This window comes from Haliotis cracherodii, unplaced genomic scaffold, assembly GCF_022045235.1.
Source record: "Haliotis cracherodii isolate W230 unplaced genomic scaffold, xgHalCrac1.p SCAF_19, whole genome shotgun sequence".
Classification (NCBI taxonomy): Eukaryota; Metazoa; Mollusca; class Gastropoda; order Lepetellida; family Haliotidae; genus Haliotis; species Haliotis cracherodii.
Genome location: NW_027266274.1, coordinates 3,395,378 through 3,418,520, shown reverse-complemented (window position 1 = coordinate 3,418,520; position 23,143 = coordinate 3,395,378). Strand labels below are relative to the sequence as shown.

At 43.3% G+C, this 23,143-nt stretch overlaps 2 protein-coding genes across 2 annotated transcripts; both read left to right on the top strand.

Annotated features, from left to right (window-relative positions):
- Positions 1-18,345, top strand: LOC139466886 (major facilitator superfamily domain-containing protein 4A-like). The gene is made up of 5 exons (XM_071248612.1): positions 1-95; positions 12,821-12,890; positions 15,351-15,636; positions 16,692-17,528; positions 18,266-18,345. Exons 1-5 carry the CDS (start codon positions 1-3, stop codon positions 18,343-18,345), a joined length of 1,368 nt encoding a protein of 455 aa, XP_071104713.1.
- A 2,013-nt stretch (positions 18,346-20,358) lies between these two features.
- On the top strand, positions 20,359-22,890 carry LOC139466587 (uncharacterized). Its single transcript, XM_071248179.1, has one exon. It carries the CDS (start codon positions 20,359-20,361, stop codon positions 22,888-22,890), a length of 2,532 nt encoding a protein of 843 aa, XP_071104280.1.
- Positions 22,891-23,143: the final 253 nt, after the last annotated feature.

The following is a 23,143-nucleotide window of genomic DNA, read 5'->3' as shown; positions in this document are numbered from 1 at the left end:
ATGCCCGTGCGAGGGAGAAGAGAAAGGCCATGCCCATGTGAGGGAGAAGAGACAGACCATGCCCGTGTGAAGGAGAAGAGACAGACCATGCCCGTGTAAGGGAGAAGAGACAGACCATACCCGTGTGAAGGAGAAGAGACAGACCATGCCCATGTGAGGGAGAAGAGACAGACCATGTCCGTGTGAGGGAGAAGAGACAGGCCATGCCCGTGTGAGGGAGAACCGACAGACCATGTCCGTGTGAGGGAGAAGAGACAGACCATGCCCGTGTGAGAGAGAAGAGACAGACCATGACCGTGTGAGGGAGAAGAGACAGGCCATGCCCATGTGAAAGAGAAGAGACAGACCATGCCCGTGTAAGGGAGAAGAGACAGACCATGTCCGTGTGAAAGAGAAGAGACAGGCCATGCCCGTGTGAGAGAGAAGAGACAGACCATGCCCATGTGAGGGAGAAGAGACAGACCATGCCCATGTGAAGGAGAAGAGACAGGCCATGCCCGTGTAAGGGAGAAGAGACAGACCATGCCCATGTGAAGGAGAAGAGACAGGCCATGCCCGTGTGAGAGAGAAGAGACAGACCATGCCCGTGTAAGGGAGAAGAGACAGACCATGCCCATGTGAAGGAGAAAAGACAGGCCATGCCCGTGTGAAGGAGAAGAGAACGGCCATGCCCATGTGAGAGAGAAGAGACAGACCATGCCCGTGTGAGGGAGAAGAGAAAGGCCATGCCCATGTGAGGGAGAAGAGACAGACCATGTTAGTGTGAGGGAGAAGAGACAGACCATGTCCGTGTGAGGGAGAAGAGACAGGCCATGTCCGTGTGAAGGAGAAGAGACAACTTCTCGCCAACCAGGAAACAGTTGACGATTATTACAATGCATTTTCACTTTAAACTGGACTGTGCCTCTTGTAAATTTGAGATGTGAACGAAAAACATAATTGCGTATTTTTGTGTCGCAAATCTATGTGTTCCAAATCTACGGTGGCCCATAAGGGACATGGAGTCTGTTTTTCAATATATTGATATTTCACTTACTAGTATCGTAACCTTTTGCAAATTAACACAATTTGTCATACAAATATGTGATAAATCATGTATAAAAAAGATACTGAATCGCTGAAGTGAAGCGAAAATGTCAAAAACTATAATCAAAATGACAAAAATGAAAAGGTCAAAAGCTAAAATGAAAATGTCAAAAACAAAAACGAAAATGTCAAAAACAAAAGCGAAAATGTCAAAAACTAAAATGAAAATACAGAAAACTATTTTCACCACACTTACGCACACAGTGAGAAAGAGGCAGACATACACGCACACAAACAGAGGCACACGGGCACACAGAGAGGAAGAGAGGCACACATACAGAGACACACGGACACACGCACACAGACAGAAAGAGAGGCACACACACAACACAGACAGAGACACACACGCACACACAGAGAAAGAGGCACAAACACAGAGGCACACGGACACATGCACACACAGAGAAAGAGAGGCACACACAGAAAAACGCACACACAGAGAAAGAGAGGCACACACAGAAAAACGCATACATAGAGAAAGAGGCACACGCACAGAAGCACATGGATACATGCCGTGTACACAGAGAGAAAGAGAGACACACACACAGAAGCACATGGATACACGCCGTGTACACAGAGAGAAAGAGAGGCACACACAGAGGCACATGGATACACGCCGTGTACACAGAGAGAAAGAGAGAGACACACACAGAGGCACATGGATACACGCCGTGTACACAGAGAGAAAGAGAGGCACACACACAGAGGCACATGGATACACGCCGTGTACACAGAGAGAAAGAGAGACACACACACAGAAGCACATGGATACACGCCGTGTACACAGAGAGAAAGAGAGGCACACACACAGAAGCACATGGATACACGCCGTGTACACAGAGAGAAAGAGAGAGACACACACAGAGGCACATGGATACACGCCGTGTACACTGAGAGAAGAAGAGGCACACACACAGAGGCACATGGATACACGCCGTGTACACAGAGAGAAAGAGAGAGACACACACAGAGGCACATGGATACACGCCGTGTACACAGAGAGAAAGAGAGGCACACACACAGAAGCACATGGATACACGCCGTGTACACAGAGAGAAAGAGAGAGACACACACAGAGGCACATGGATACACGCCGTGTACACAGAGAGAAAGAGAGAGACACACACAGAAGCACATGGATACACGCCGTGTACACAGAGAGAAAGAGAGAGACACACACAGAAGCACATGGATACACGCCGTGTACACAGAGAGAAAGAGAGGCACACACACAGAAGCACATGGATACACGCCGTGTACACTGAGAGAAAGAGAGAGACACACACAGAAGCACATGGATACACGCCGTGTACACTGAGAGAAAGAGAGGCACACACAGAAGCACATGGATACACGCCGTGTACACAGAGAGAAAGAGAGGCACACACACAGAGGCACATGGATACACGCCGTGTACACTGAGAGAAAGAGAGGCACACACACAGAAGCACATGGATACACGCCGTGTACACTGAGAGAAAGAGAGGCACACACACAGAGGCACATGGATACACGCCGTGTACACTGAGAGAAAGAGAGGCACACACACAGAAGCACATGGATACACGCCGTGTACACAGAGAGAAAGAGAGAGACACACACAGAAGCACATGGATACACGCCGTGTACACAGAGAGAAAGAGAGGCACACACAGAAGCACATGGATACACGCCGTGTACACAGAGAGAAAGAGAGGCACACACACAGAGGCACATGGATACACGCCGTGTACACTGAGAGAAAGAGAGGCACACACACAGAAGCACATGGATACACGCCGTGTACACTGAGAGAAAGAGAGGCACACACACAGAGGCACATGGATACACGCCGTGTACACAGAGAGAAAGAGAGGCACACACACAGAAGCACATGGATACACGCCGTGTACACAGAGAGAAAGAGAGAGACACACACAGAGGCACATGGATACACGCCGTGTACACAGAGAGAAAGAGAGAGACACACACAGAAGCACATGGATACACGCCGTGTACACTGAGAGAAAGAGAGGCACACACACAGAGGCACATGGATACACGCCGTGTACACAGAGAGAAAGAGAGACACACACAGAAGCACATGGATACACGCCGTGTACACAGAGAGAAAGAGAGAGACACACACAGAAGCACATGGATACACGCCGTGTACACAGAGAGAAAGAGAGGCACACACACAGAAGCACATGGATACACGCCGTGTACACAGAGAGAAAGAGAGGCACACACACAGAAGCACATGGATACACGCCGTGTACACAGAGAGAAAGAGAGGCACACACACAGAAGCACATGGATACACGCCGTGTACACAGAGAGAAAGAGAGGCACACACACAGAAGCACATGGATACACGCCGTGTACACAGAGAGAAAGAGAGAGACACACACAGAAGCACATTGATACACGCCGTGTACACAGAGAGAAAGAGAGGCACACACACAGAAGCACATGGATACACGCCGTGTACACAGAGAAAAAGAGAGACACACACAGAGGCACATGGATACACGCCGTGTACACAGAGAGAAAGAGAGAGACACACACAGAGGCACATGGATACATGCCGTGTACACAGAGAGAAAGAGAGAGACACACACAGAAGCACATGGATACACGCCGTGTACACAGAGAGAAAGAGAGAGACACACACAGAGGCACATGGATACACGCCGTGTACACTGAGAGAAAGAGAGAGACACACACAGAGGCACATGGATACACGCCGTGTACACTGAGAGAAAGAGAGAGACACACACAGAAGCACATGGATACACGCCGTGTACACTGAGAGAAAGAGAGGCACACACAGAAGCACATGGATACACGCCGTGTACACAGAGAGAAAGAGAGGCACACACACAGAGGCACATGGATACACGCCGTGTACACTGAGAGAAAGAGAGGCACACACACAGAAGCACATGGATACACGCCGTGTACACTGAGAGAAAGAGAGGCACACACACAGAGGCACATGGATACACGCCGTGTACACTGAGAGAAAGAGAGGCACACACACAGAAGCACATGGATACACGCCGTGTACACAGAGAGAAAGAGAGAGACACACACAGAAGCACATGGATACACGCCGTGTACACAGAGAGAAAGAGAGGCACACACAGAAGCACATGGATACACGCCGTGTACACAGAGAGAAAGAGAGGCACACACACAGAGGCACATGGATACACGCCGTGTACACTGAGAGAAAGAGAGGCACACACACAGAAGCACATGGATACACGCCGTGTACACTGAGAGAAAGAGAGGCACACACACAGAGGCACATGGATACACGCCGTGTACACAGAGAGAAAGAGAGGCACACACACAGAAGCACATGGATACACGCCGTGTACACAGAGAGAAAGAGAGAGACACACACAGAGGCACATGGATACACGCCGTGTACACAGAGAGAAAGAGAGAGACACACACAGAAGCACATGGATACACGCCGTGTACACTGAGAGAAAGAGAGGCACACACACAGAGGCACATGGATACACGCCGTGTACACAGAGAGAAAGAGAGACACACACAGAAGCACATGGATACACGCCGTGTACACAGAGAGAAAGAGAGAGACACACACAGAAGCACATGGATACACGCCGTGTACACAGAGAGAAAGAGAGGCACACACACAGAAGCACATGGATACACGCCGTGTACACAGAGAGAAAGAGAGGCACACACACAGAAGCACATGGATACACGCCGTGTACACAGAGAGAAAGAGAGGCACACACACAGAAGCACATGGATACACGCCGTGTACACAGAGAGAAAGAGAGGCACACACACAGAAGCACATGGATACACGCCGTGTACACAGAGAGAAAGAGAGAGACACACACAGAAGCACATTGATACACGCCGTGTACACAGAGAGAAAGAGAGGCACACACACAGAAGCACATGGATACACGCCGTGTACACAGAGAAAAAGAGAGACACACACAGAGGCACATGGATACACGCCGTGTACACAGAGAGAAAGAGAGAGACACACACAGAGGCACATGGATACATGCCGTGTACACAGAGAGAAAGAGAGAGACACACACAGAAGCACATGGATACACGCCGTGTACACAGAGAGAAAGAGAGAGACACACACAGAGGCACATGGATACACGCCGTGTACACTGAGAGAAAGAGAGGCACACACACAGAGGCACATGGATACACGCCGTGTACACAGAGAGAAAGAGAGACACACAGAAGCACATGGATACACGCCGTGTACACAGAGAGAAAGAGAGAGACACACACAGAAGCACATGGATACACGCCGTGTACACAGAGAGAAAGAGAGGCACACACACAGAAGCACATGGATAAACGCCGTGTACACAGAGAGAAAGAGAGAGACACACACAGAAGCACATGGATACACGCCGTGTACACAGAGAAAAAGAGAGGCACACACACAGAAGCACATGGATACACGCCGTGTACACAGAGAGAAAGAGAGAGACACACACAGAAGCACATGGATACACGCTGTGTACACAGAGAGAAAGAGAGAGACACACACAGAAGCACATGGATACACGCCGTGTACACAGAGAGAAAGAGAGGCACACACACAGAAGCACATGGATACACGCCGTGTACACGGAGAGAAAGAGAGAGACACACACAGAGGCACATGGATACACGCCGTGTACACAGAGAGAAAGAGAGGCACACACGCAGAGGCACATGGATACACGCCGTGTACACAGAGAGAAAGAGAGAGACACACACAGAAGCACATGGATACACGCCGTGTACACAGAGAGAAAGAGAGGCACACACGCAGAGGCACTCGGACACACACGCATTAAGTGAGAAAGAGAGGCACGTACACAAACAGAGACACACGGACACACACGCAAGAAAGAGAGGCAAGCACACAGACATACACAACACAGACAGAGACGCACACAGAGGGGAAGAGAGAGACACACCCACACACAGAATAAGAGGCACACACAGAAACACACTGACACACGCACACACAGAGAAAAAGGCTCACACACAGAAGCACACGGACACACACACACACATACTAACTGAGAAAGAGAGGCACGCACACAAACAAAGGCACACGGACACACACACAAAGAGAGAAAGAGAGGCACACACACAACACAGACAGAGACACACGTACACAGAGAGAAAGAGAGGCACACACGAAGAGGCACACGGACACACCCGCACACGGTGAGAAAGACAGGTACGCACACAGACACATGCACACAAACAGAGGCACGCGGACACACGCACACAAAGAGAAAGAGAGGCACACACACAGACACACACAACACAGACAGAGACACACACTCACACAAAGAGAAAGAGACGAAAGAGAGAAAGAAACATAGACACACTCACAACACACACACAATTTCACATACACACGACCCGTGAAGATCCTGGTTAAAATAGGTCTTCATTGACCGCTGCTTTCCGTAATAGACGTAATGCTTGTCTGAAGAGGCGACTGACGGGATCGGGTGGTCAGCCTCGCTGACTTGTTTAATGCATGCCATCGTTTTACAATTGCATGGATCGATGCTCATAATGTCGATCACTGGATTGTCTGGTCCAGACTCGATTACAGACCGCCGTCATATTGCTGGAATATTGCTGTGTGCGGCGTTAACACAACAACAAAAACCCATAAAAAACCACACACACTCACATGGCTGTCTCTGGAAACAGGAATGGAACTATGTACACCTATTGCTCTGTTTAATGCAATTAGCAATGTTCTGTAGTCAAACTCAATAAACGCATTTGCTCTTCCTCCGCCATGCTCGTCCACCTGCTATGACGTTTCATGTCATTTCGCCCCAAGTCATGCACGTATGTTACAGTATTGTAGTACAAACAAAGTCTGTCAGCATCACATTTCATGCTTGAAGGTGCAGCAGCACACAATAGTGGCGGAAACAAAGTTGAACATTTTGCGACAGAAGACACAGTTACAAAAAACACCGACACAAAACATCACTCATGTATTTACAACGCTCTAGTGGGAACCATCGGCCATGTATTTACAATGAACATTGTTCTGTGTCATATGATTGAACTGAAGCCAATTTATATGAAGAGGGGAATGTCTAAGTTACTCTCCATTCCTTAAAAAATAATGGAGCAGAGGCCCATTATTTGAAAGTTATGGAGAGTTACGAGGATATTCCCCTACTTTTACACATTGATAAAATATTCTGTTGTGGAAAATATTTGAAAAATATACCAGAACTCTTTGTTGACTGTATTTATACTGTGTGAGTCGCCCTTGTATGATGCGCAAGAAATGCGTTCTCTGTCGCTGTTGCAGAATATTTTGTCAAAGGGTAAAAGTAGGGGAATATCCTCGTAACTCTCCATAACTTTCTCGTCAAAAGTTTATCTAATTGCTGTAAATATGAACATTGTTGTAGATATCCTGCTCTAACACAATATTATATACATATTATTTTGAGCTTTTAAGCATTATGCAAAATTATGAACATGTTTAATAGTTAATTTCACACAATTCCTTCATGTGCCGCTATAGCCGAGGTTGACAATTACACGTTTTCAAATCTAATAATGTGGGTTTGAACCCCGAAGTCGACACATGTTTTCGGAAAGAAATTTAAATTATCTACTTGTCAATAAATGTAAAAAATAGTCTTTTCCAAGTGGAAAAATATTCAAATGTTGGTTCAAGATAATGAATAGTTGACAAACAACTCCCCATTCCTGAAAAGTAATGGAGTATTCAATCCATAGAATGACGTCACACATGTGTTATAATAAAATTTAAATTTAAAGCCTAGTTATTGGTGCATGGAATGGGTGATAATCCCTCACTGAACACGTTATACAGTACAGGTGGGCGAAAGTAGATCCCACCATAATGATCATCTACGGAGTTAGTGAACAAATCTAAGGTCAGACATTATAGCGCCCACATAAAATGTTAATTGTTTTTAATTTTTAAGGAACTTTCTGGCGTTCCAAGCTAGTAGAGCTCCGGTCAGTTCGTGTCTGTATACTGTTATAATGGTTCGTGGCTGTACACTGTTATAATGGTTCGTGGCTGTACACTGTTATAATGGTTCGTGACTGTACACTGTAATAACGGTTAGTGCCTGTACACTGTTATAATGGTTCGTTACTGTACACTGTTATAATGGTTCGTTACTGTACACTGTTATAATGGTTCGTGTCTGTATACTGTTATAATGGTTCGTGACTGTATACTGTTATAATGGTTCGTGTCTGTATACTGTAATAACGGTTAGTGCCTGTACACTGTTATAATGGTTCGTGTCTGTATACTGTAATAACGGTTAGTGCCTGTACACTGTTATAATGGTTCGTGTCTGTATACTGTAATAACGGTTAGTGCCTGTACACTGTTATAATGGTTCGTTACTGTACACTGTTATAATGGTTCGTGTCTGTATACTGTAATAACGGTTAGTGCCTGTACATTGTTATAATGGTTCGTGTCTGTATACTGTAATAACGGTTAGTGCCTGTACACTGTTATAATGGTTCGTGACTGTACACTGTTATAATGGTTAGTGCCTGTACACTGTTATAATGGTTCGTTACTGTACACTGTTATAATGGTTCGTGACTGTATACTGTTATAATGGTTCGTGACCCTACACTGTTATAATGGTTCGTGACTATAAACTGTAATAATGGTTCGTGGCTCTATCCTATTATAATGGTTTGTAACTGTATACTGTAATTATGATTCGTGACTGTACACTATTACAATGGTTCGTGACTGTATACTGTAATTATGATTCGTGACTGTACACTATTATAATGGTTCGTGACTGTACACTGTTATAATGGTTCGTGGCTGTATACTGTTATAATGGTTCGTGGTTGTACACTGTTATAATGGTTCGTGGCTGTATACTGTAATAATGGTTCGTGTCTGTATACTGTTATAATGGTTCGTGGCTGTATACTGTTATAATGGTTCATGGCTGTACACTGTTATAATGGTTCGTGGCTGTATACTGTAATAACGGTTAGTGCCTGTACACTGTTATAATGGTTCGTGGCTGTATACTGTTATAATGGTTCGTGACTGTATACTGTTATAATGGTTCGTGGCTGTATACTGTTATGATGGTTCGTGACTGTAGACTGTTATAATGGTTTTTGACTGTACACTGTTATGATGGTTCGTGACTGTACACTGTTATAATGGTTCGTGGCTGTACACTGTTATAATGGTTCGTGGCTGTATACTGTTATAATGGTTTGTGACTGTACACTGTTATAATGGTTCGTGACTGTACACTCTTATAATGGTTCGTGGCTGTACACTGTTATAATGGTTCGTGGCTGTATACTGTTATAATAGTTTGTGGCTGTACGCTGTTATAATGGTTCGTGGCTGTATACTGTTATAATGGTTCGTGACTGTACATTGTTATAATGGTTAGTGATTGTACACTCTTATAATGGTTCGTGACTGTATACTATTATAATGGTTCGTGACGGTATACTGTTATAATGGTTCGTGACTGTATACTGTTATAATGGTTCGTGACTGTATACTGTTATAATTGTTCGTGTCTGTATACTGTAATAACGGTTAGTGCCTGTACACTGTTATAATGGTTCGTGACTGTATACTGTTATAATGGTTCGTGGTTGTACACTGTTATAATGGTTCGTGGCTCTATCCTATTATAATGGTTTGTAACTGTATACTGTAATTATGATTCGTGACTGTACACTATTACAATGGTTCGTGACTGTATACTGTAATTATGATTCGTGACTGTACACTATTATAATGGTTCGTGACTGTACACTGTTATAATGGTTCGTGGCTGTATACTGTTATAATGGTTCGTGGTTGTATACTGTAATAATGGTTCGTGTCTGTATACTGTTATAATGGTTCGTGGCTGTATACTGTTATAATGGTTCATGGCTGTACACTGTTATAATGGTTCGTGGCTGTATACTGTAATAACGGTTAGTGCCTGTACACTGTTATAATGGTTCGTGGCTGTATACTGTTATAATGGTTCGTGACTGTATACTGTTATAATGGTTCGTGGCTGTATACTGTTATGATGGTTCGTGACTGTACACTGTTATGATGGTTCGTGACTGTACACTCTTATAATGGTTCGTGGCTGTACACTGTTATAATGGTTCGTGGCTGTATACTGTTATAATAGTTTGTGGCTGTACGCTGTTATAATGGTTCGTGGCTGTATACTGTTATAATGGTTCGTGACTGTACATTGTTATAATGGTTAGTGACTGTACACTCTTATAATGGTTCGTGACTGTATACTGTTATAATGGTTCGTGACTGTATACTGTTATAATGGTTCGTGACTGTATACTGTTATAATGGTTCGTGACTGTATACTGTTATAATGGTTCGTGTCTGTATACTGTAATAACGGTTAGTGCCTGTACACTGTTATAATGGTTCGTGACTGTATACTGTTATAATGGTTAGTGCCTGTACACTGTTATAATGGTTTGTGACTGTACACTGTAATAACGGTTAGTGCCTGTACACTGTTATAATGGTTCGTTACTGTACACTGTTATAATGGTTCGTGTCTGTATACTGTAATAACGGTTAGTGCCTGTACACTGTTATAATGGTTCGTGACTGTACACTGTTATAATGGTTAGTGCCTGTACACTGTTATAATGGTTCGTTACTGTACACTGTTATAATGGTTCGTGACTGTATACTGTTATAATGGTTCGTGACTATAAACTGTAATAATGGTTCGTGGCTCTATCCTATTATAATGGTTTGTAACTGTATACTGTAATTATGATTCGTGACTGTACACTATTATAATGGTTCGTGACTGTACACTGTTATAATGGTTCGTGACTGTATACTGTTATAATGGTTCGTGGCTGTACACTGTTATAATGGTTCGTGGCTGTATACTGTAATAATGGTTCGTGTCTGTATACTGTTATAATGGTTCGTGGCTGTATACTGTTATAATGGTTCATGGCTGTACACTGTTATAATGGTTCGTGGCTGTATACTGTAATAACGGTTAGTGCCTGTATACTGTTATAATGGTTCGTGACTGTATACTGGTATAATGGTTCGTGGCTGTATACTGTTATGATGGTTCATGACTGTAGACTGTTATAATGGTTTTTGACTGTACACTGTTATGATGGTTCGTGACTGTACACTGTTATAATGGTTCGTGGCTGTACACTGTTATAATGGTTCGTGGCTGTATACTGTTATAAAAGTTTGTGGCTGTACGCTGTTATAATGGTTCGTGGCTGTATACTGTTATAATGGTTCGTGACTGTACATTGTTATAATGGTTAGTGACTGTACACTCTTATAATGGTTCGTGACTGTATACTGTTATAATGGTTCGTGACTGTACACTGTTATAATGGTTCGTGGCTGTATACTGTTATAATGATTCGTGACTGTACATTGTTATAATGGTTAGTGACTGTACACTCTTATAATGGTTAGTGACTGTACACTCTTATAATGGTTCGTGTCTGTATACTGTTATAATGGTTCGTGGCTGTATACTGTTATAATGGTTCATGGCTGTACACTGTTATAATGGTTCGTGACTGTATACTGTTCTAATGGTTCGTGACTGTATACTGTTATAATGGTTCGTGACTGTACACTGTTATAATGGTTCGTGGCTGTATACTGTAATTATGGTTCGTGACTGTATACTGTTATAATGATTCGTGACTGTACACTGTAATAATGGTTCGTGGCTGTATACTGTTATAATGGTTCGTGGCTGTATACTGTAATAATGGTTCGTGGCTGTATACTGTAATAATGGTTCGTGGCTGTATACTGTAATAATGGTTCGTGGCTGTATACTGTTATAATGGTTCGTGGCTGTACGCTGTTATAATGGTTCGTGGCTGTATACTGTTATAATGGTTCGTGACTGTACATTGTTATAATGGTTAGTGACTGTACACTCTTATAATGGTTCGTGACTGTATACTATTATAATGATTCGTGACTGTACACTGTAATAATGGTTCGTGGCTGTATACTGTTATAATGGTTCGTGGCTGTATACTGTTATAATGGTTCATGGCTGTACACTGTTATAATGGTTCGTGACTGTATACTGTTCTAATGGATCGTGACTGTATACTGTTATAATGGTTCGTGACTGTACACTGTAATTATGGTTCGTGACTGTATACTGTTATAATGATTCGTGACTGTACACTGTAATAATGGTTCGTGACTGTACACTGTTATAATGGTTCGTGGCTGTATACTGTTATAATGGTTCGTGGCTGTATACTGTAATAATGGTTCGTGGCTGTATACTGTAATAATGGTTCGTGGCTGTATACTGTTATAATGGTTCGTGGCTGTACGCTGTTATAATGGTTCGTGGCTGTATACTGTTATAATGGTTCGTGACTGTACATTGTTATAATGGTTAGTGACTGTACACTGTTATAATGGTTCGTGGCTGTATACTGTTATAATGATTCGTGACTGTACACTGTAATAATGGTTCGTGGCTGTATACTGTTATAATGGTTCGTGGCTGTATACTGTAATAATGGTTCGTGGCTGTATAATGTCATAATGGTTCGTGGCTGTACACTGTAATAATGGTTCGTGACTGTATACTGTAATAATTGTTAGTGGCTGTATACTGCAATAATGGTGTTACCCTCACCCCTACAGGTCAGCATTAATTCCAGACAGAAACAGATACGTCCAGACTCTGCTGCTGTTCCTGGTATCGTTTGTACAGGTATTGTTTCCCCTCTCAACAAACATACATTGTACAGGTATTGTTTCCCCTCTCAACAAACATACATTTCACAGGTATTGTTTCCCCTCTCAACAAACATACATTGTACAGGTATTGTTTCCCCTCTCAACAAACATACATTGTACAGGTATTGTTTCCCCTCTCAACAAACATACATTGTACAGGTATTGTTTCCCCTCTCAACAAACATACATTGTACAGGTATTGTTTCCCCTCTCAACAAACATACATTGTACAGGTATTGTTTCCCCTCTCAACAAACATACATTGTACAGGTATTGTTTCCCCTCTCAACAAACATACATTGTACAGGTATTGTTTCCCCTCTCAACAAACATACATTGTACAGGTATTGTTCCCCTCTCAACAAACATACATTGTACAGGTATTGTTTCCCCTCTCAACAAACATACATTGTACAGGTATTGTTTCCCCTCTCAACAAACATACATTGTACAGGTATTGTTTCCCCTCTCAACAAACATACATTGTACAGGTATTGTTTCCCCTCTCAACAAACATACATTGTACAGGTATTGTTTCCCCTCTCAACAAACATACATTGTACAGGTATTGTTTCCCCTCTCAACAAACTTACATTGTACAGGTATTGTTTCCGCTCTCAACAAACATACATTGTACAGGTATTGTTTCCCCTCTCAACAAACTTACATTGTACAGGTATTGTTTCCGCTCTCAACAAACATACATTGTACAGGTATTGTTTCCCCTCTCAACAAACATTGTCACATTGCGAAAGGGAGAGGTAACATCATTATCTCATTGCTGTCATACACTGTGTACACAGGTGAAGGGAGAAAACACAATACTGCCCTATATTATGTAGACAGGTGAAGGGAGAAAACACAATACTGCCCTATATTATGTAGACAGGTGAAGGGAGAAAACACAATACTGCCCTATATTATGTAGACAGGTGAAGGGAGAAAACACAACTCAAGATTGCCTTATATTATGTAGACAGGTGAAGGGAGAAAACACAACTCAATACTGCCCTATATTATGTAGACAGGTGAAGGGAGAAAACACAACTCAATATTGCCCTATATTATGTAGACAGGTGAAGGGAGAAAACACAACTCAAGATTGCCTTATATTATGTAGATAGGTGAAGGGAGAAAACACAATACTGCCCTATATTATGTAGACAGGTGAAGGGAGAAAACACAACTCAATATTGCCCTATATTATGTAGACAGGTGAAGGGAGAAAACACAACACAATATTGCCCTATATTATGTAGACAGGTGAAGGGAGAAAACACAATACTGCCCTATATTATGTAGACAGGTGAAGGGAGAAAACACAACTCAATACTGCCCTATATTATGTAGACAGGTGAAGGAGACACCACTTATGTCCGACGTATCTGGTACGGTGTACGGTGTACGGTGTATGGTGTACCAATGCATCATGCATTTCTTCGCATACCCTAGTTCCCAACATTCAGCATCCGCACCTGCTGATTCCTAGTCCTGTTTTATTGACGTGTTTGGGAGATACCTACAATGTTATACGTGTATCTCTATTAACCATCAGCATGTTTCCTGAGACATATATATTCCACAAATACAGTCGCTAACACGATATGGTCCTATATAATGCATGACCCTTTCAACATTGTACATAGATTGGTGCTGCCGGCATACATTTCTACTTCTACAAGCATAATGCTATTTCAGCGGCCCATTACACCCTTGGATTTCCAGATAAATCAGTCAATTATAACCATGACGTCGAACTTAGATCAGAATGTATATGAGGAAAACTGCTGAATCTATTATCCTGAATGCTGTATAAACTGTCTTGTCGTCACTTAAAACATACATTACCACCGTTTAGATAAAATCGGTTAATTTTCATTCACCTCACCTTTATAAAATCAAATCATTTTCAGAAGTTGATACAATTTATGGATAATATCCTTGGCATACATCATAAATTGCCGAAATGAAATAGAACAGGTCACATGACACAGCGCGTGGTGGTTTTGAGTTGTCACAATCTGTATCAGGGTGGACATGTGTCCTCGTACCCCGACCACGTGAATGTCCATGTGCTGTCAACACTCCAGATTTATAGACGATTTACTCAATTAAACAAATACTTCATGTTAGACTGAATATTATGGAACGTTAACTATATCGACATACCGCAGGTGACCTGTTGTCAAAGGCGCCGCAAATCTATTTGCAGAGTTGCGCCCCTTAGACTATTCAGGATTCTATGATTGTTTGTTTAAAGCTCCCATTATTACCCTTGATTTGTCAACACCGTACCTGTTCACATGGATTTCACCAAAGTAGTGAACGTCTCAGACATGCATCAACTGAGTCCTTAACGCCTTGATAAAACTGAAATACTGTGGGTAGCTGTGGGTACACATTGTCACGCTTGTCCACGTTGTGTCTGTGACAGGGGGGCAACAACTGTATCATCGGTATCACGCTGCCAGACCTGCTGTGTCTTCTCCACGTGGACCTGAAGACCGCAAGCACCATCTTCCTGAGTTACGGGTTGGGAATGTGCCTGAGTTCTGTGGTGGGCTTCTTTATCAAGGACCGCGCGGACACCTCACTGCTCATGGCATCAACCTTAGTCGTCAATTCAACAGTACTAGCTCTCCTCCCCAACTCTGGCAACGTGGCAGTGTTCGGCTGTCTCTACCTCATGAGTGGCGGGTGCACGGGGATGCTGTATTTCGGTAAATATTTAGTGAGTGGTTGGGTTGAGTTATAGGTCGCTATTTTAGTTACATGTGAAATCAACTTTATATGGGAGTGGAGCCCGAAGTGAGGCAAGGCTTAGGAGTTAACGTTTGGTAAAATTTAGTTATATATATACCCAATATAGTTGGGTTTGTTTTCAACAGAGGGAATATTTTGAATCAGATCCGAACAGAGATACTCCCTCAAACCATATCCTAAATCATCCGCTTGCCCTTCTAAAATATGTTTAAGCAACTGTTGTCTCAAGGAGATCATAAATAGACAGATAGAATGTGAGGTCTCTTGCAGAAAGTATGCTTCGGACCGATATGATTGGTAGAAACGAATGCCCGTAAAACTGCTTGCCAGGGATATATAAGTTTACAACATTATTTATATTTCTGAAGGAAATGTTCCCCCAGAATGTAATATTTCGTCCTTTTTCCCACATAGGACGCAATTTCTAACCTATTAAATCGCATTTAAAGGCAGACACACTACTGGCTGGGTCATTCACATTTAACAAGTAACTGTTCAAATAATATGATAATCAGGTAATATGTTATCAGGAATTAGTTTCTTTTGGTTGTGAATATTTACTTGATGCAGAGAGTGCGAATTTTCCCATATTTATATACGTGACTTAGGTGAAGACTGCAGCTTGAGGAAGATCCAAAGCAAGACCATGCGCACGCAACGGACATAGAATGATGCTAATTGTAACGAAAACCTATTTAATATCGTGGTGTATATATACATACATATATTTATATATTTATATTTATTTGATCTAGCTCCCATTTCATAACCTTCACGTTGTGTTCCATGTAATACTGCCTCCAGAGACGCTTGACCTTCACATTCGAAGGTCCTTTTCCCTCTGGTTTCAAAAACATCAAGGATAAGGCTATTCCCCTAATTGGAATTGGTCAATCCCACTAACCATTTTTAGACTATATCAGGACTTTAAGTAGATTTTTCATTTAAACAAGGATGCTTTAAATACCAACTAAGTCTGTTTTATTGACATGACTCAACTGCTGTTTTGTAGGTCGCCTCGTCCAGAACGAGTTGCTCTGGCCCGCACATACATTTGGTTTGTACCTGATGGCGTCCGGGTCTTCGCTCGCTCCAATCGCTCTGCCGCTCCTTGCCACCCCGTTCTTATCCACCCGCCCAAACCAGCTCCATCAGCACAACAACATCACCGATGCGGAGGTGTATGATCAGCACTTAGCCTGTGAAAACTTCTCTACCAACATTGAATACATCTTCTTAGGTCTCTCAGTTCTAAGTTTGCTTGTCTCATCATCTTTAATGGCCAACCACTACAACCTGCTCAACAACGGCTACATGATCAAGGCAGCAGAATGTTGTGTCAAGGCAAATGCTGACGTTCAAGAGACACTGAAGAGAAGTATGAAATGCAGTGTATTTTTTGTGTTGGTCATGTTGATGGCATTTACTCTGACAGTCAGTCTAAGTACCTATATTTCACTCCTGGTTACGTATGGTATTCGCTCGCGTCTCCGTCTCGACGTCGATGCCACCTCCCTTCTCATGAGCACCTTCAGCCTGGCTGTGTTCCTCGGCAGATTGTCCAACATGTTTCTGTCCCACAGAGTCTCACCAACAGTCACAATGTCCTTGAACCTGGCGCTTACCATTGCAGCTTCCTCCCTGCTGCTGGCGTACAGAGACACCAGCCACTGGGTCATCTGGATCAGCTCTGCTGTCACTGCATTTGGAGCTGGCCCCATCCTACCCGGCTTCCTCGCGTGGACGAAGCTGCACATGGATCTGTCTCCTAATGTTCTGAATGCTATAATGCTGCCTAACTATGCTGGGTCTGTGTCGGTTGTAATAACAGGCATGGCTATGGACACGAGTGGGGTTAACTCATTTGTTTACTCAAATGCAGGCGTGTGTTTTTTACAAATACTCCTTTATTGTGTCCTGCTTGTGATTTCTAAAAAGAAATAAAACCTTTTAATTGTTTGGTTTTACATATGGAAGTTGAAGACTATAAACGATGTTTGCCGAGACGCCGAACAGATAACATATGCAGACTACTGGATGAGAACAAATATCTCGAATCCAGATTATCTATGATGAGAAAGCATGTAATAAGAAGCTCAGCAGAGTCCATGGAGAACCACTATCCGGGATTCCAGACTGACTGACTGACGATGTATGGCACCACAAGACCATCCACAGATTCCAATATCATTCTTGAAACAATGTTTGATTATGTACCTTGTGGAATATGAGCTGAACCTTTTTACTTAGTAATCTATTCTGTCATATTTCATATACCAAGTATTAGCATCAACATTTAAGCGGCATTTGCATCTAAACGATCCAGACATGTGTGCTAAGTTCAGTTACACTTAAAAAACATTGCTCGACATCGATTTTTTCTCTAAATGGCATATAGCGCATTCAGATTTACACGTCTTGATTCACATCCAGTGTCAGCACAAATTCCGCAGTAACGATATCTACATGACCCCCAGCAAGTGACACACAATTAATTCAGCATCACTTAAGGCAAAGTGTACGACAAGGTGCTGGATTATATCAATATACATTGGCTATGAATTGCACAAAACGCCTGCATTACAGCTGTCGTGCATCATTTGGTTGGTGAGTTGGACCTGGAGCCCCTGTCCCGGCACAAGCACACTGGACACACAAGTGAGTAGACTCCACGAAGTCGGCTACCGTTTGTAGCACACACTAGCTGATTCCCAGCAGAGAAACTTGGAAGGTAAACATAAATTTCCTAATATGTTCAGTAAATTTTCTGGTTACATATCGTGACAGACGTGTTCTTGTTGAGGAACGTTAGCCTCGGAAGAGTTATATTCCATTATGTTGGTCTAACACATGTTTGGAGTTGACTAACAATTCATCGTGTGCTACGTGTGTATCTTGTTAAGGCACTTGTATTTTTGCTGGTATGTTGGGTGTATTTTAGCTTCTTCCAATAATTTCTGAAAATAATAATAATAGTAAAACTTTAGCACACACTACCCAATTGGGTAAATGAGCAACAATGTGTGTCTAATACAATCAAGTAATTGCAAGTTCGCGTTGTTTCTAACGACAAGCGCAGTACCAGACTCTACTGTATAGGAGTGCTGATACACTAGTAGGTAACCGTGAGCTGAATCTGGTGCTTGTCCAACACATGTACAAAACCAGGTTCCAATCCAAATTAATCAAACAATACCCAACAATATAAACTTCCTTTATGAATATTTATTTCAGTCCTTGATATATATCTATATCTCTACATATATCAGTGCATAGGGATCGCTCGCTGAATAGAGTGCGTACTTGTGTGCTTCATCTTTGGTAAAGGTATGTAGGGGCGTGTTTACAGAGTCATTACTCGCAAAAGGAATTGGTCCATGTATCAGTCGGACACTACATCAGTGGATCGTTTCGGTTCTAAGTGTGGTGTACGCACCTATTGGGTACTTCGTACGTAGGTCGACCGCCCCCGTGGCCCGGAGTTCGATCCCCGGCCGCGTCATACCAAAAGACGTTAAAAGATGGCACTTGTTGTTACCCTGTTCGGAGTCAGTAAACTGTGTCTGAGGTATTCATGTTAAACTGCGGCATACGTCATTAGGTCTATGCGTGTATTGGGCTGTTTACCAACCTGTAGTGCTTTTTGTACGCCTGTGGGTCTGTATGACAACACGCTTCTTTGTCAGTATATCCCTAGGTTAGTACATCCCTAGGTCTGTGCATCGTTAGGTCTGTGCATCTTTAGGTCTGTGCATCTTTAGGTCAGTACAACTTTAGGTCTGTGCATCTTTAGGTCTGTACAACTTTAGGTCTGTGCATCTTTAGGTCTGTGCAACTTTAGGTCTGTGCATCTTTAGGTCTGTGCATCTTTAGGTCTGTGCATCTTTAGGTCTGTACAACTTTAGGTCTGTGCATCTTTAGGTCTGTACAACTTTAGGTCTGTGCATCTTTAGGTCTGTGCAACTTTAGGTCTGTGCATCTTTAGGTCTGTGCATCCTTAGGTCAGTACAACTTTAGGTCTGTGCATCCTTAGGTCTGTACAACTTTAGGTCTGTGCATCTTTAGGTCTGTGCATCTTTAGGTCTGTACAACTTTAGGTCTGTGCATCTTTAGGTCTGTGCAACATTAGGTCTGTGCATCTTTAGGTCTGTGCAACTTTAGGTCTGTGCATCTTTAGGTCAGTACAACTTTAGGTCTGTACATATGAGGACATGTATGTCCGTAGGCTATACGTTACTCGGTTTGTAGGTCTACCATTCGGATATGTTTAAATGTACAGTGAGAATTGCTAAATCTAACTTATTTCTCCGCACATTTAAAGTGGTGCGGAGAAATTGTAGCAGGTGAAATTCTCTCCAAACTATGAATCTCTATCGGTGCAATGAATGTGTTCTTAAATAACGTGGTTACAACCAATATGAGTTTGTAGGAAAATTGCATGCATGTTTCTGCTCCATATACATAAAAGAACAGTTTCGTGTAACTTCATTTGATAGTCATCAAGAATGTATGTAAGATTAATTTTAGTTAATTTGGGTTAGAATCTAGATTGTATATTTCCGTTTCTGAAATCCTAGTATTTACTATCTGTTTGAAAAACTCTCTGATGCATTTCGTTGTGCAGGTCTATGCTCATCGATGTGTAGTGTGTCCGTTTCTCCATCCTCAGATTCTCCGCCATGTCGCTGCCAAATTTTGGTTCAATGTTGCCGTCTCCCGGTGACCTTCTCTCGTCTGCTGCTGACCGCCTGAAGTCGTCTAATGATGACCCACCAAGCAAACCTAAGGATGGCCAATCAACTGAAGAAGACCCCACAGGCTCTTGTGAAGGGGGGCAGTCCACTAAAGAAGACACCCCATGCTCTGGCAATGGTGGAAAATCGACTGAAGAAAATAAAGCATTGCTTGAGGAAAATGCAAAATTTCTGAAAAACAAAAAAGAAGAAGCTAAACAGATCTTCATTAAATATATATTGCCGTTATTTGTGGGAGTTACCGCAGGTGCTGTTATTGGTGGTGTTGTAGGGGCCACTGCATTTAAACCTGCTAAATGTACCACCTGTCAAAGTTATAGCCCCTTAGTTTCTAACCCTGTACCAGGCATATTCGATCCCCTAACCCCAAAAGAAATGGATCAAATTGAAGAACTACTGATAGAATCAGGAATCGTGGATAACCGAACTTCTCCGCTTGGTTTTAACTCCACCTATGTCGCGTCAATGTCCATGTATCCGCCTGATAAAAATGAAACTTTGAACTACTACCAAAACCAGAGCAGTTTTGTCGGCAGATTTGCAGAAGTTCATGTGGTAGGGACGACAGAAATCCGGATCCTTCTAGTGGGGCCGTTGAATGTTGAGCCAGTGGCTGTACAAACAATGTCATCACTTCCAGCTGACTCCAGGCATATTGATGTGGTCATGAATAAAGAACTGGAAATATTCATCCAGCCAGTGATGACAGAGTTGAAGCCCATCCTGGAAGAAAGTTTTGATGGAGCCACGTATCCCAGGGATCTTGCTGTCAACTTCAAGACTGGATTTAACCGGCCTGGACCCACAGGCCGTGAAATCAGGTTCTCACTACATTTTCGGGGTCTTGGTGAAGTGGACAAAGATCTGTTTCATGTGCTCCCAGTTTCTGGTGTCATCTCATACAGTGGAAGTTCACTAGAAGACTGGCAAATAAAGGAACTATTTTACTTGAACCAGGGCCCCTTTACTAATGCTAGTGAGCTCCTTGCAGCTTATGCTGAAAATAGTATTAATACAGTTCATCTTCCCACAGGCTACAGAAAAAGTCTAAATGAAAGGGTATTTCCCCGGAGTGTGGCAGAAAAAAGAGAAAATAGCGAGGTACCACCACCAAGAAGTTATTCCCCAGGGAGACCACGATACACGATAAATAACTACAACATAACGTGGATGGGTTGGAACTTTGCCCTCAGTAACAACCCCATGCGTGGACTGGCCATCTACAATGTTCACTTCCGTGAGGTTCGGATTTTGTATGAGATGGCGCTACAAGATATCCTGGTGAGACACACTGCCGACACCCACGGAGAAAACAACGCCGTCAACCTATTGTCCTCCTCCAACATTGGGGAATACGAGGCAGTAATACCTGGCGTCGATTGCCCAGAGAGAGCGACCCTGCTCAACACGACATACTGGAACACTGTGCTGCGAGCAGGGACAACGACCAGGTCAATCTGCGTGTTTGAAGGAGATGGGGAAATGCCATTGTGGAGAAGGAGGGCAAACAGATACGCTGCTGGCCTAAGGGACAACTACCTGGTAGTGAGAGCCACATCCAGGGTGGGTAACCTGGATTTTACAATGGAATATAGATTCCATCTGGACGGAACTATAGACACCAACATCCACAGTTTCGGCTCGTTGCAGGGCGCCTTCTGGGATTCTAACAGTTCAAATATCTTCGCCGCTTCTGACAAGAGAAATGCGTTTGGCTACAACCTTACAGACTACGTTGGCGGTATATCTGGAAGTCATTCGTTCAACTTCAAGGTGGACCTAGATGTGGAGGACACGCTGAATTCTTTTCATGAAATCTCCTGGAAACAAGGCCAAGCAGTGTCAGCACTTCGGTCATTAAAAGATATCAAGGAAAGCCCTAACTACTTTGTGTCCAACGCCACACTCTATCCTTCACTTGAAACTATCGGCGAGGAAAGGGGTTTAGTTAAGGCCGGTAAGCCGCAAGTGTGGCTGGTATCGTCTAAGGATACTTCCTACTCTGGCTACCAGGTGACACTAGACACTTCTCTCATTGACTTTGTTCAGGACAAAGACCCAGGCGCAGACATGTCATCGTTCACTAAGCACGACCTGACAGTGCTCCTGCGCAACGAGCAGGAACAGTACTTCACCATGCCGTATGACGCCAACACTATGCCCAACTCACTGGTCAACCTGGATAAATTGACCAACCCGTCTGAGAGCACTAACAACACCGACATCGTCCTCTCCATCAACGTGGGCTTCATGGACATGCCCCGTACCGAGGACGTACCGGTACAGCGCCGTCAGTCGGCGTCCTTCCATCTCCAGCCCTTCAACATGTTCCACGGTTCCCCGGACCAGGACCTCCCCTCCTTCTTCCACGTCGCTGACGGCAGCATCAAGGACATGCCAGCTGACTTCGACAGCTGTACTGAACCAAGGGCCCCACTGGAGACCGACTTCCTTTAGTGATTCCAACATGAGTATACGGCATGCAAAGTTACACCTGCACATCCGGTAGTGGGACGAGTCATGTTTGTTCATAGTGTTATAGATGCCAATTTGCTTAAAGGGGGATCAGGCTAGCTAATTTGATTGAAGCCATACAAATCCTACTCTATTTGTCTGCATGTTCAATATGTATAATATATATTTATCTAGCAGCTGATGTTTACTCTTATTGCATGCAGATAACGTATCAGTTTGTCACAAGTCACTGATT

What these genes read in the sequence shown, in the direction of transcription:
- LOC139466886 (XM_071248612.1), top strand. Translation starts at nt 1, where the DNA reads ATGCCCGTGCGAGGGAGAAGAGAAAGGCCATGCCCATGTGAGGGAGAA. An exon ending in AAGAGACAGACCATGCCCGT is followed by an intron (nt 96 to 12,820) that starts GTAAGGGAGAAG and finishes TCACCCCTACAG; the next exon opens with GTCAGCATTAATTCCAGACA. An exon ending in AGGCATGGCTATGGACACGA is followed by an intron (nt 17,529 to 18,265) that starts GTGGGGTTAACT and finishes CCTGCATTACAG; the next exon opens with CTGTCGTGCATCATTTGGTT.
- LOC139466587 (XM_071248179.1), top strand. Translation starts at nt 20,359, where the DNA reads ATGTCGCTGCCAAATTTTGGTTCAATGTTGCCGTCTCCCGGTGACCTT.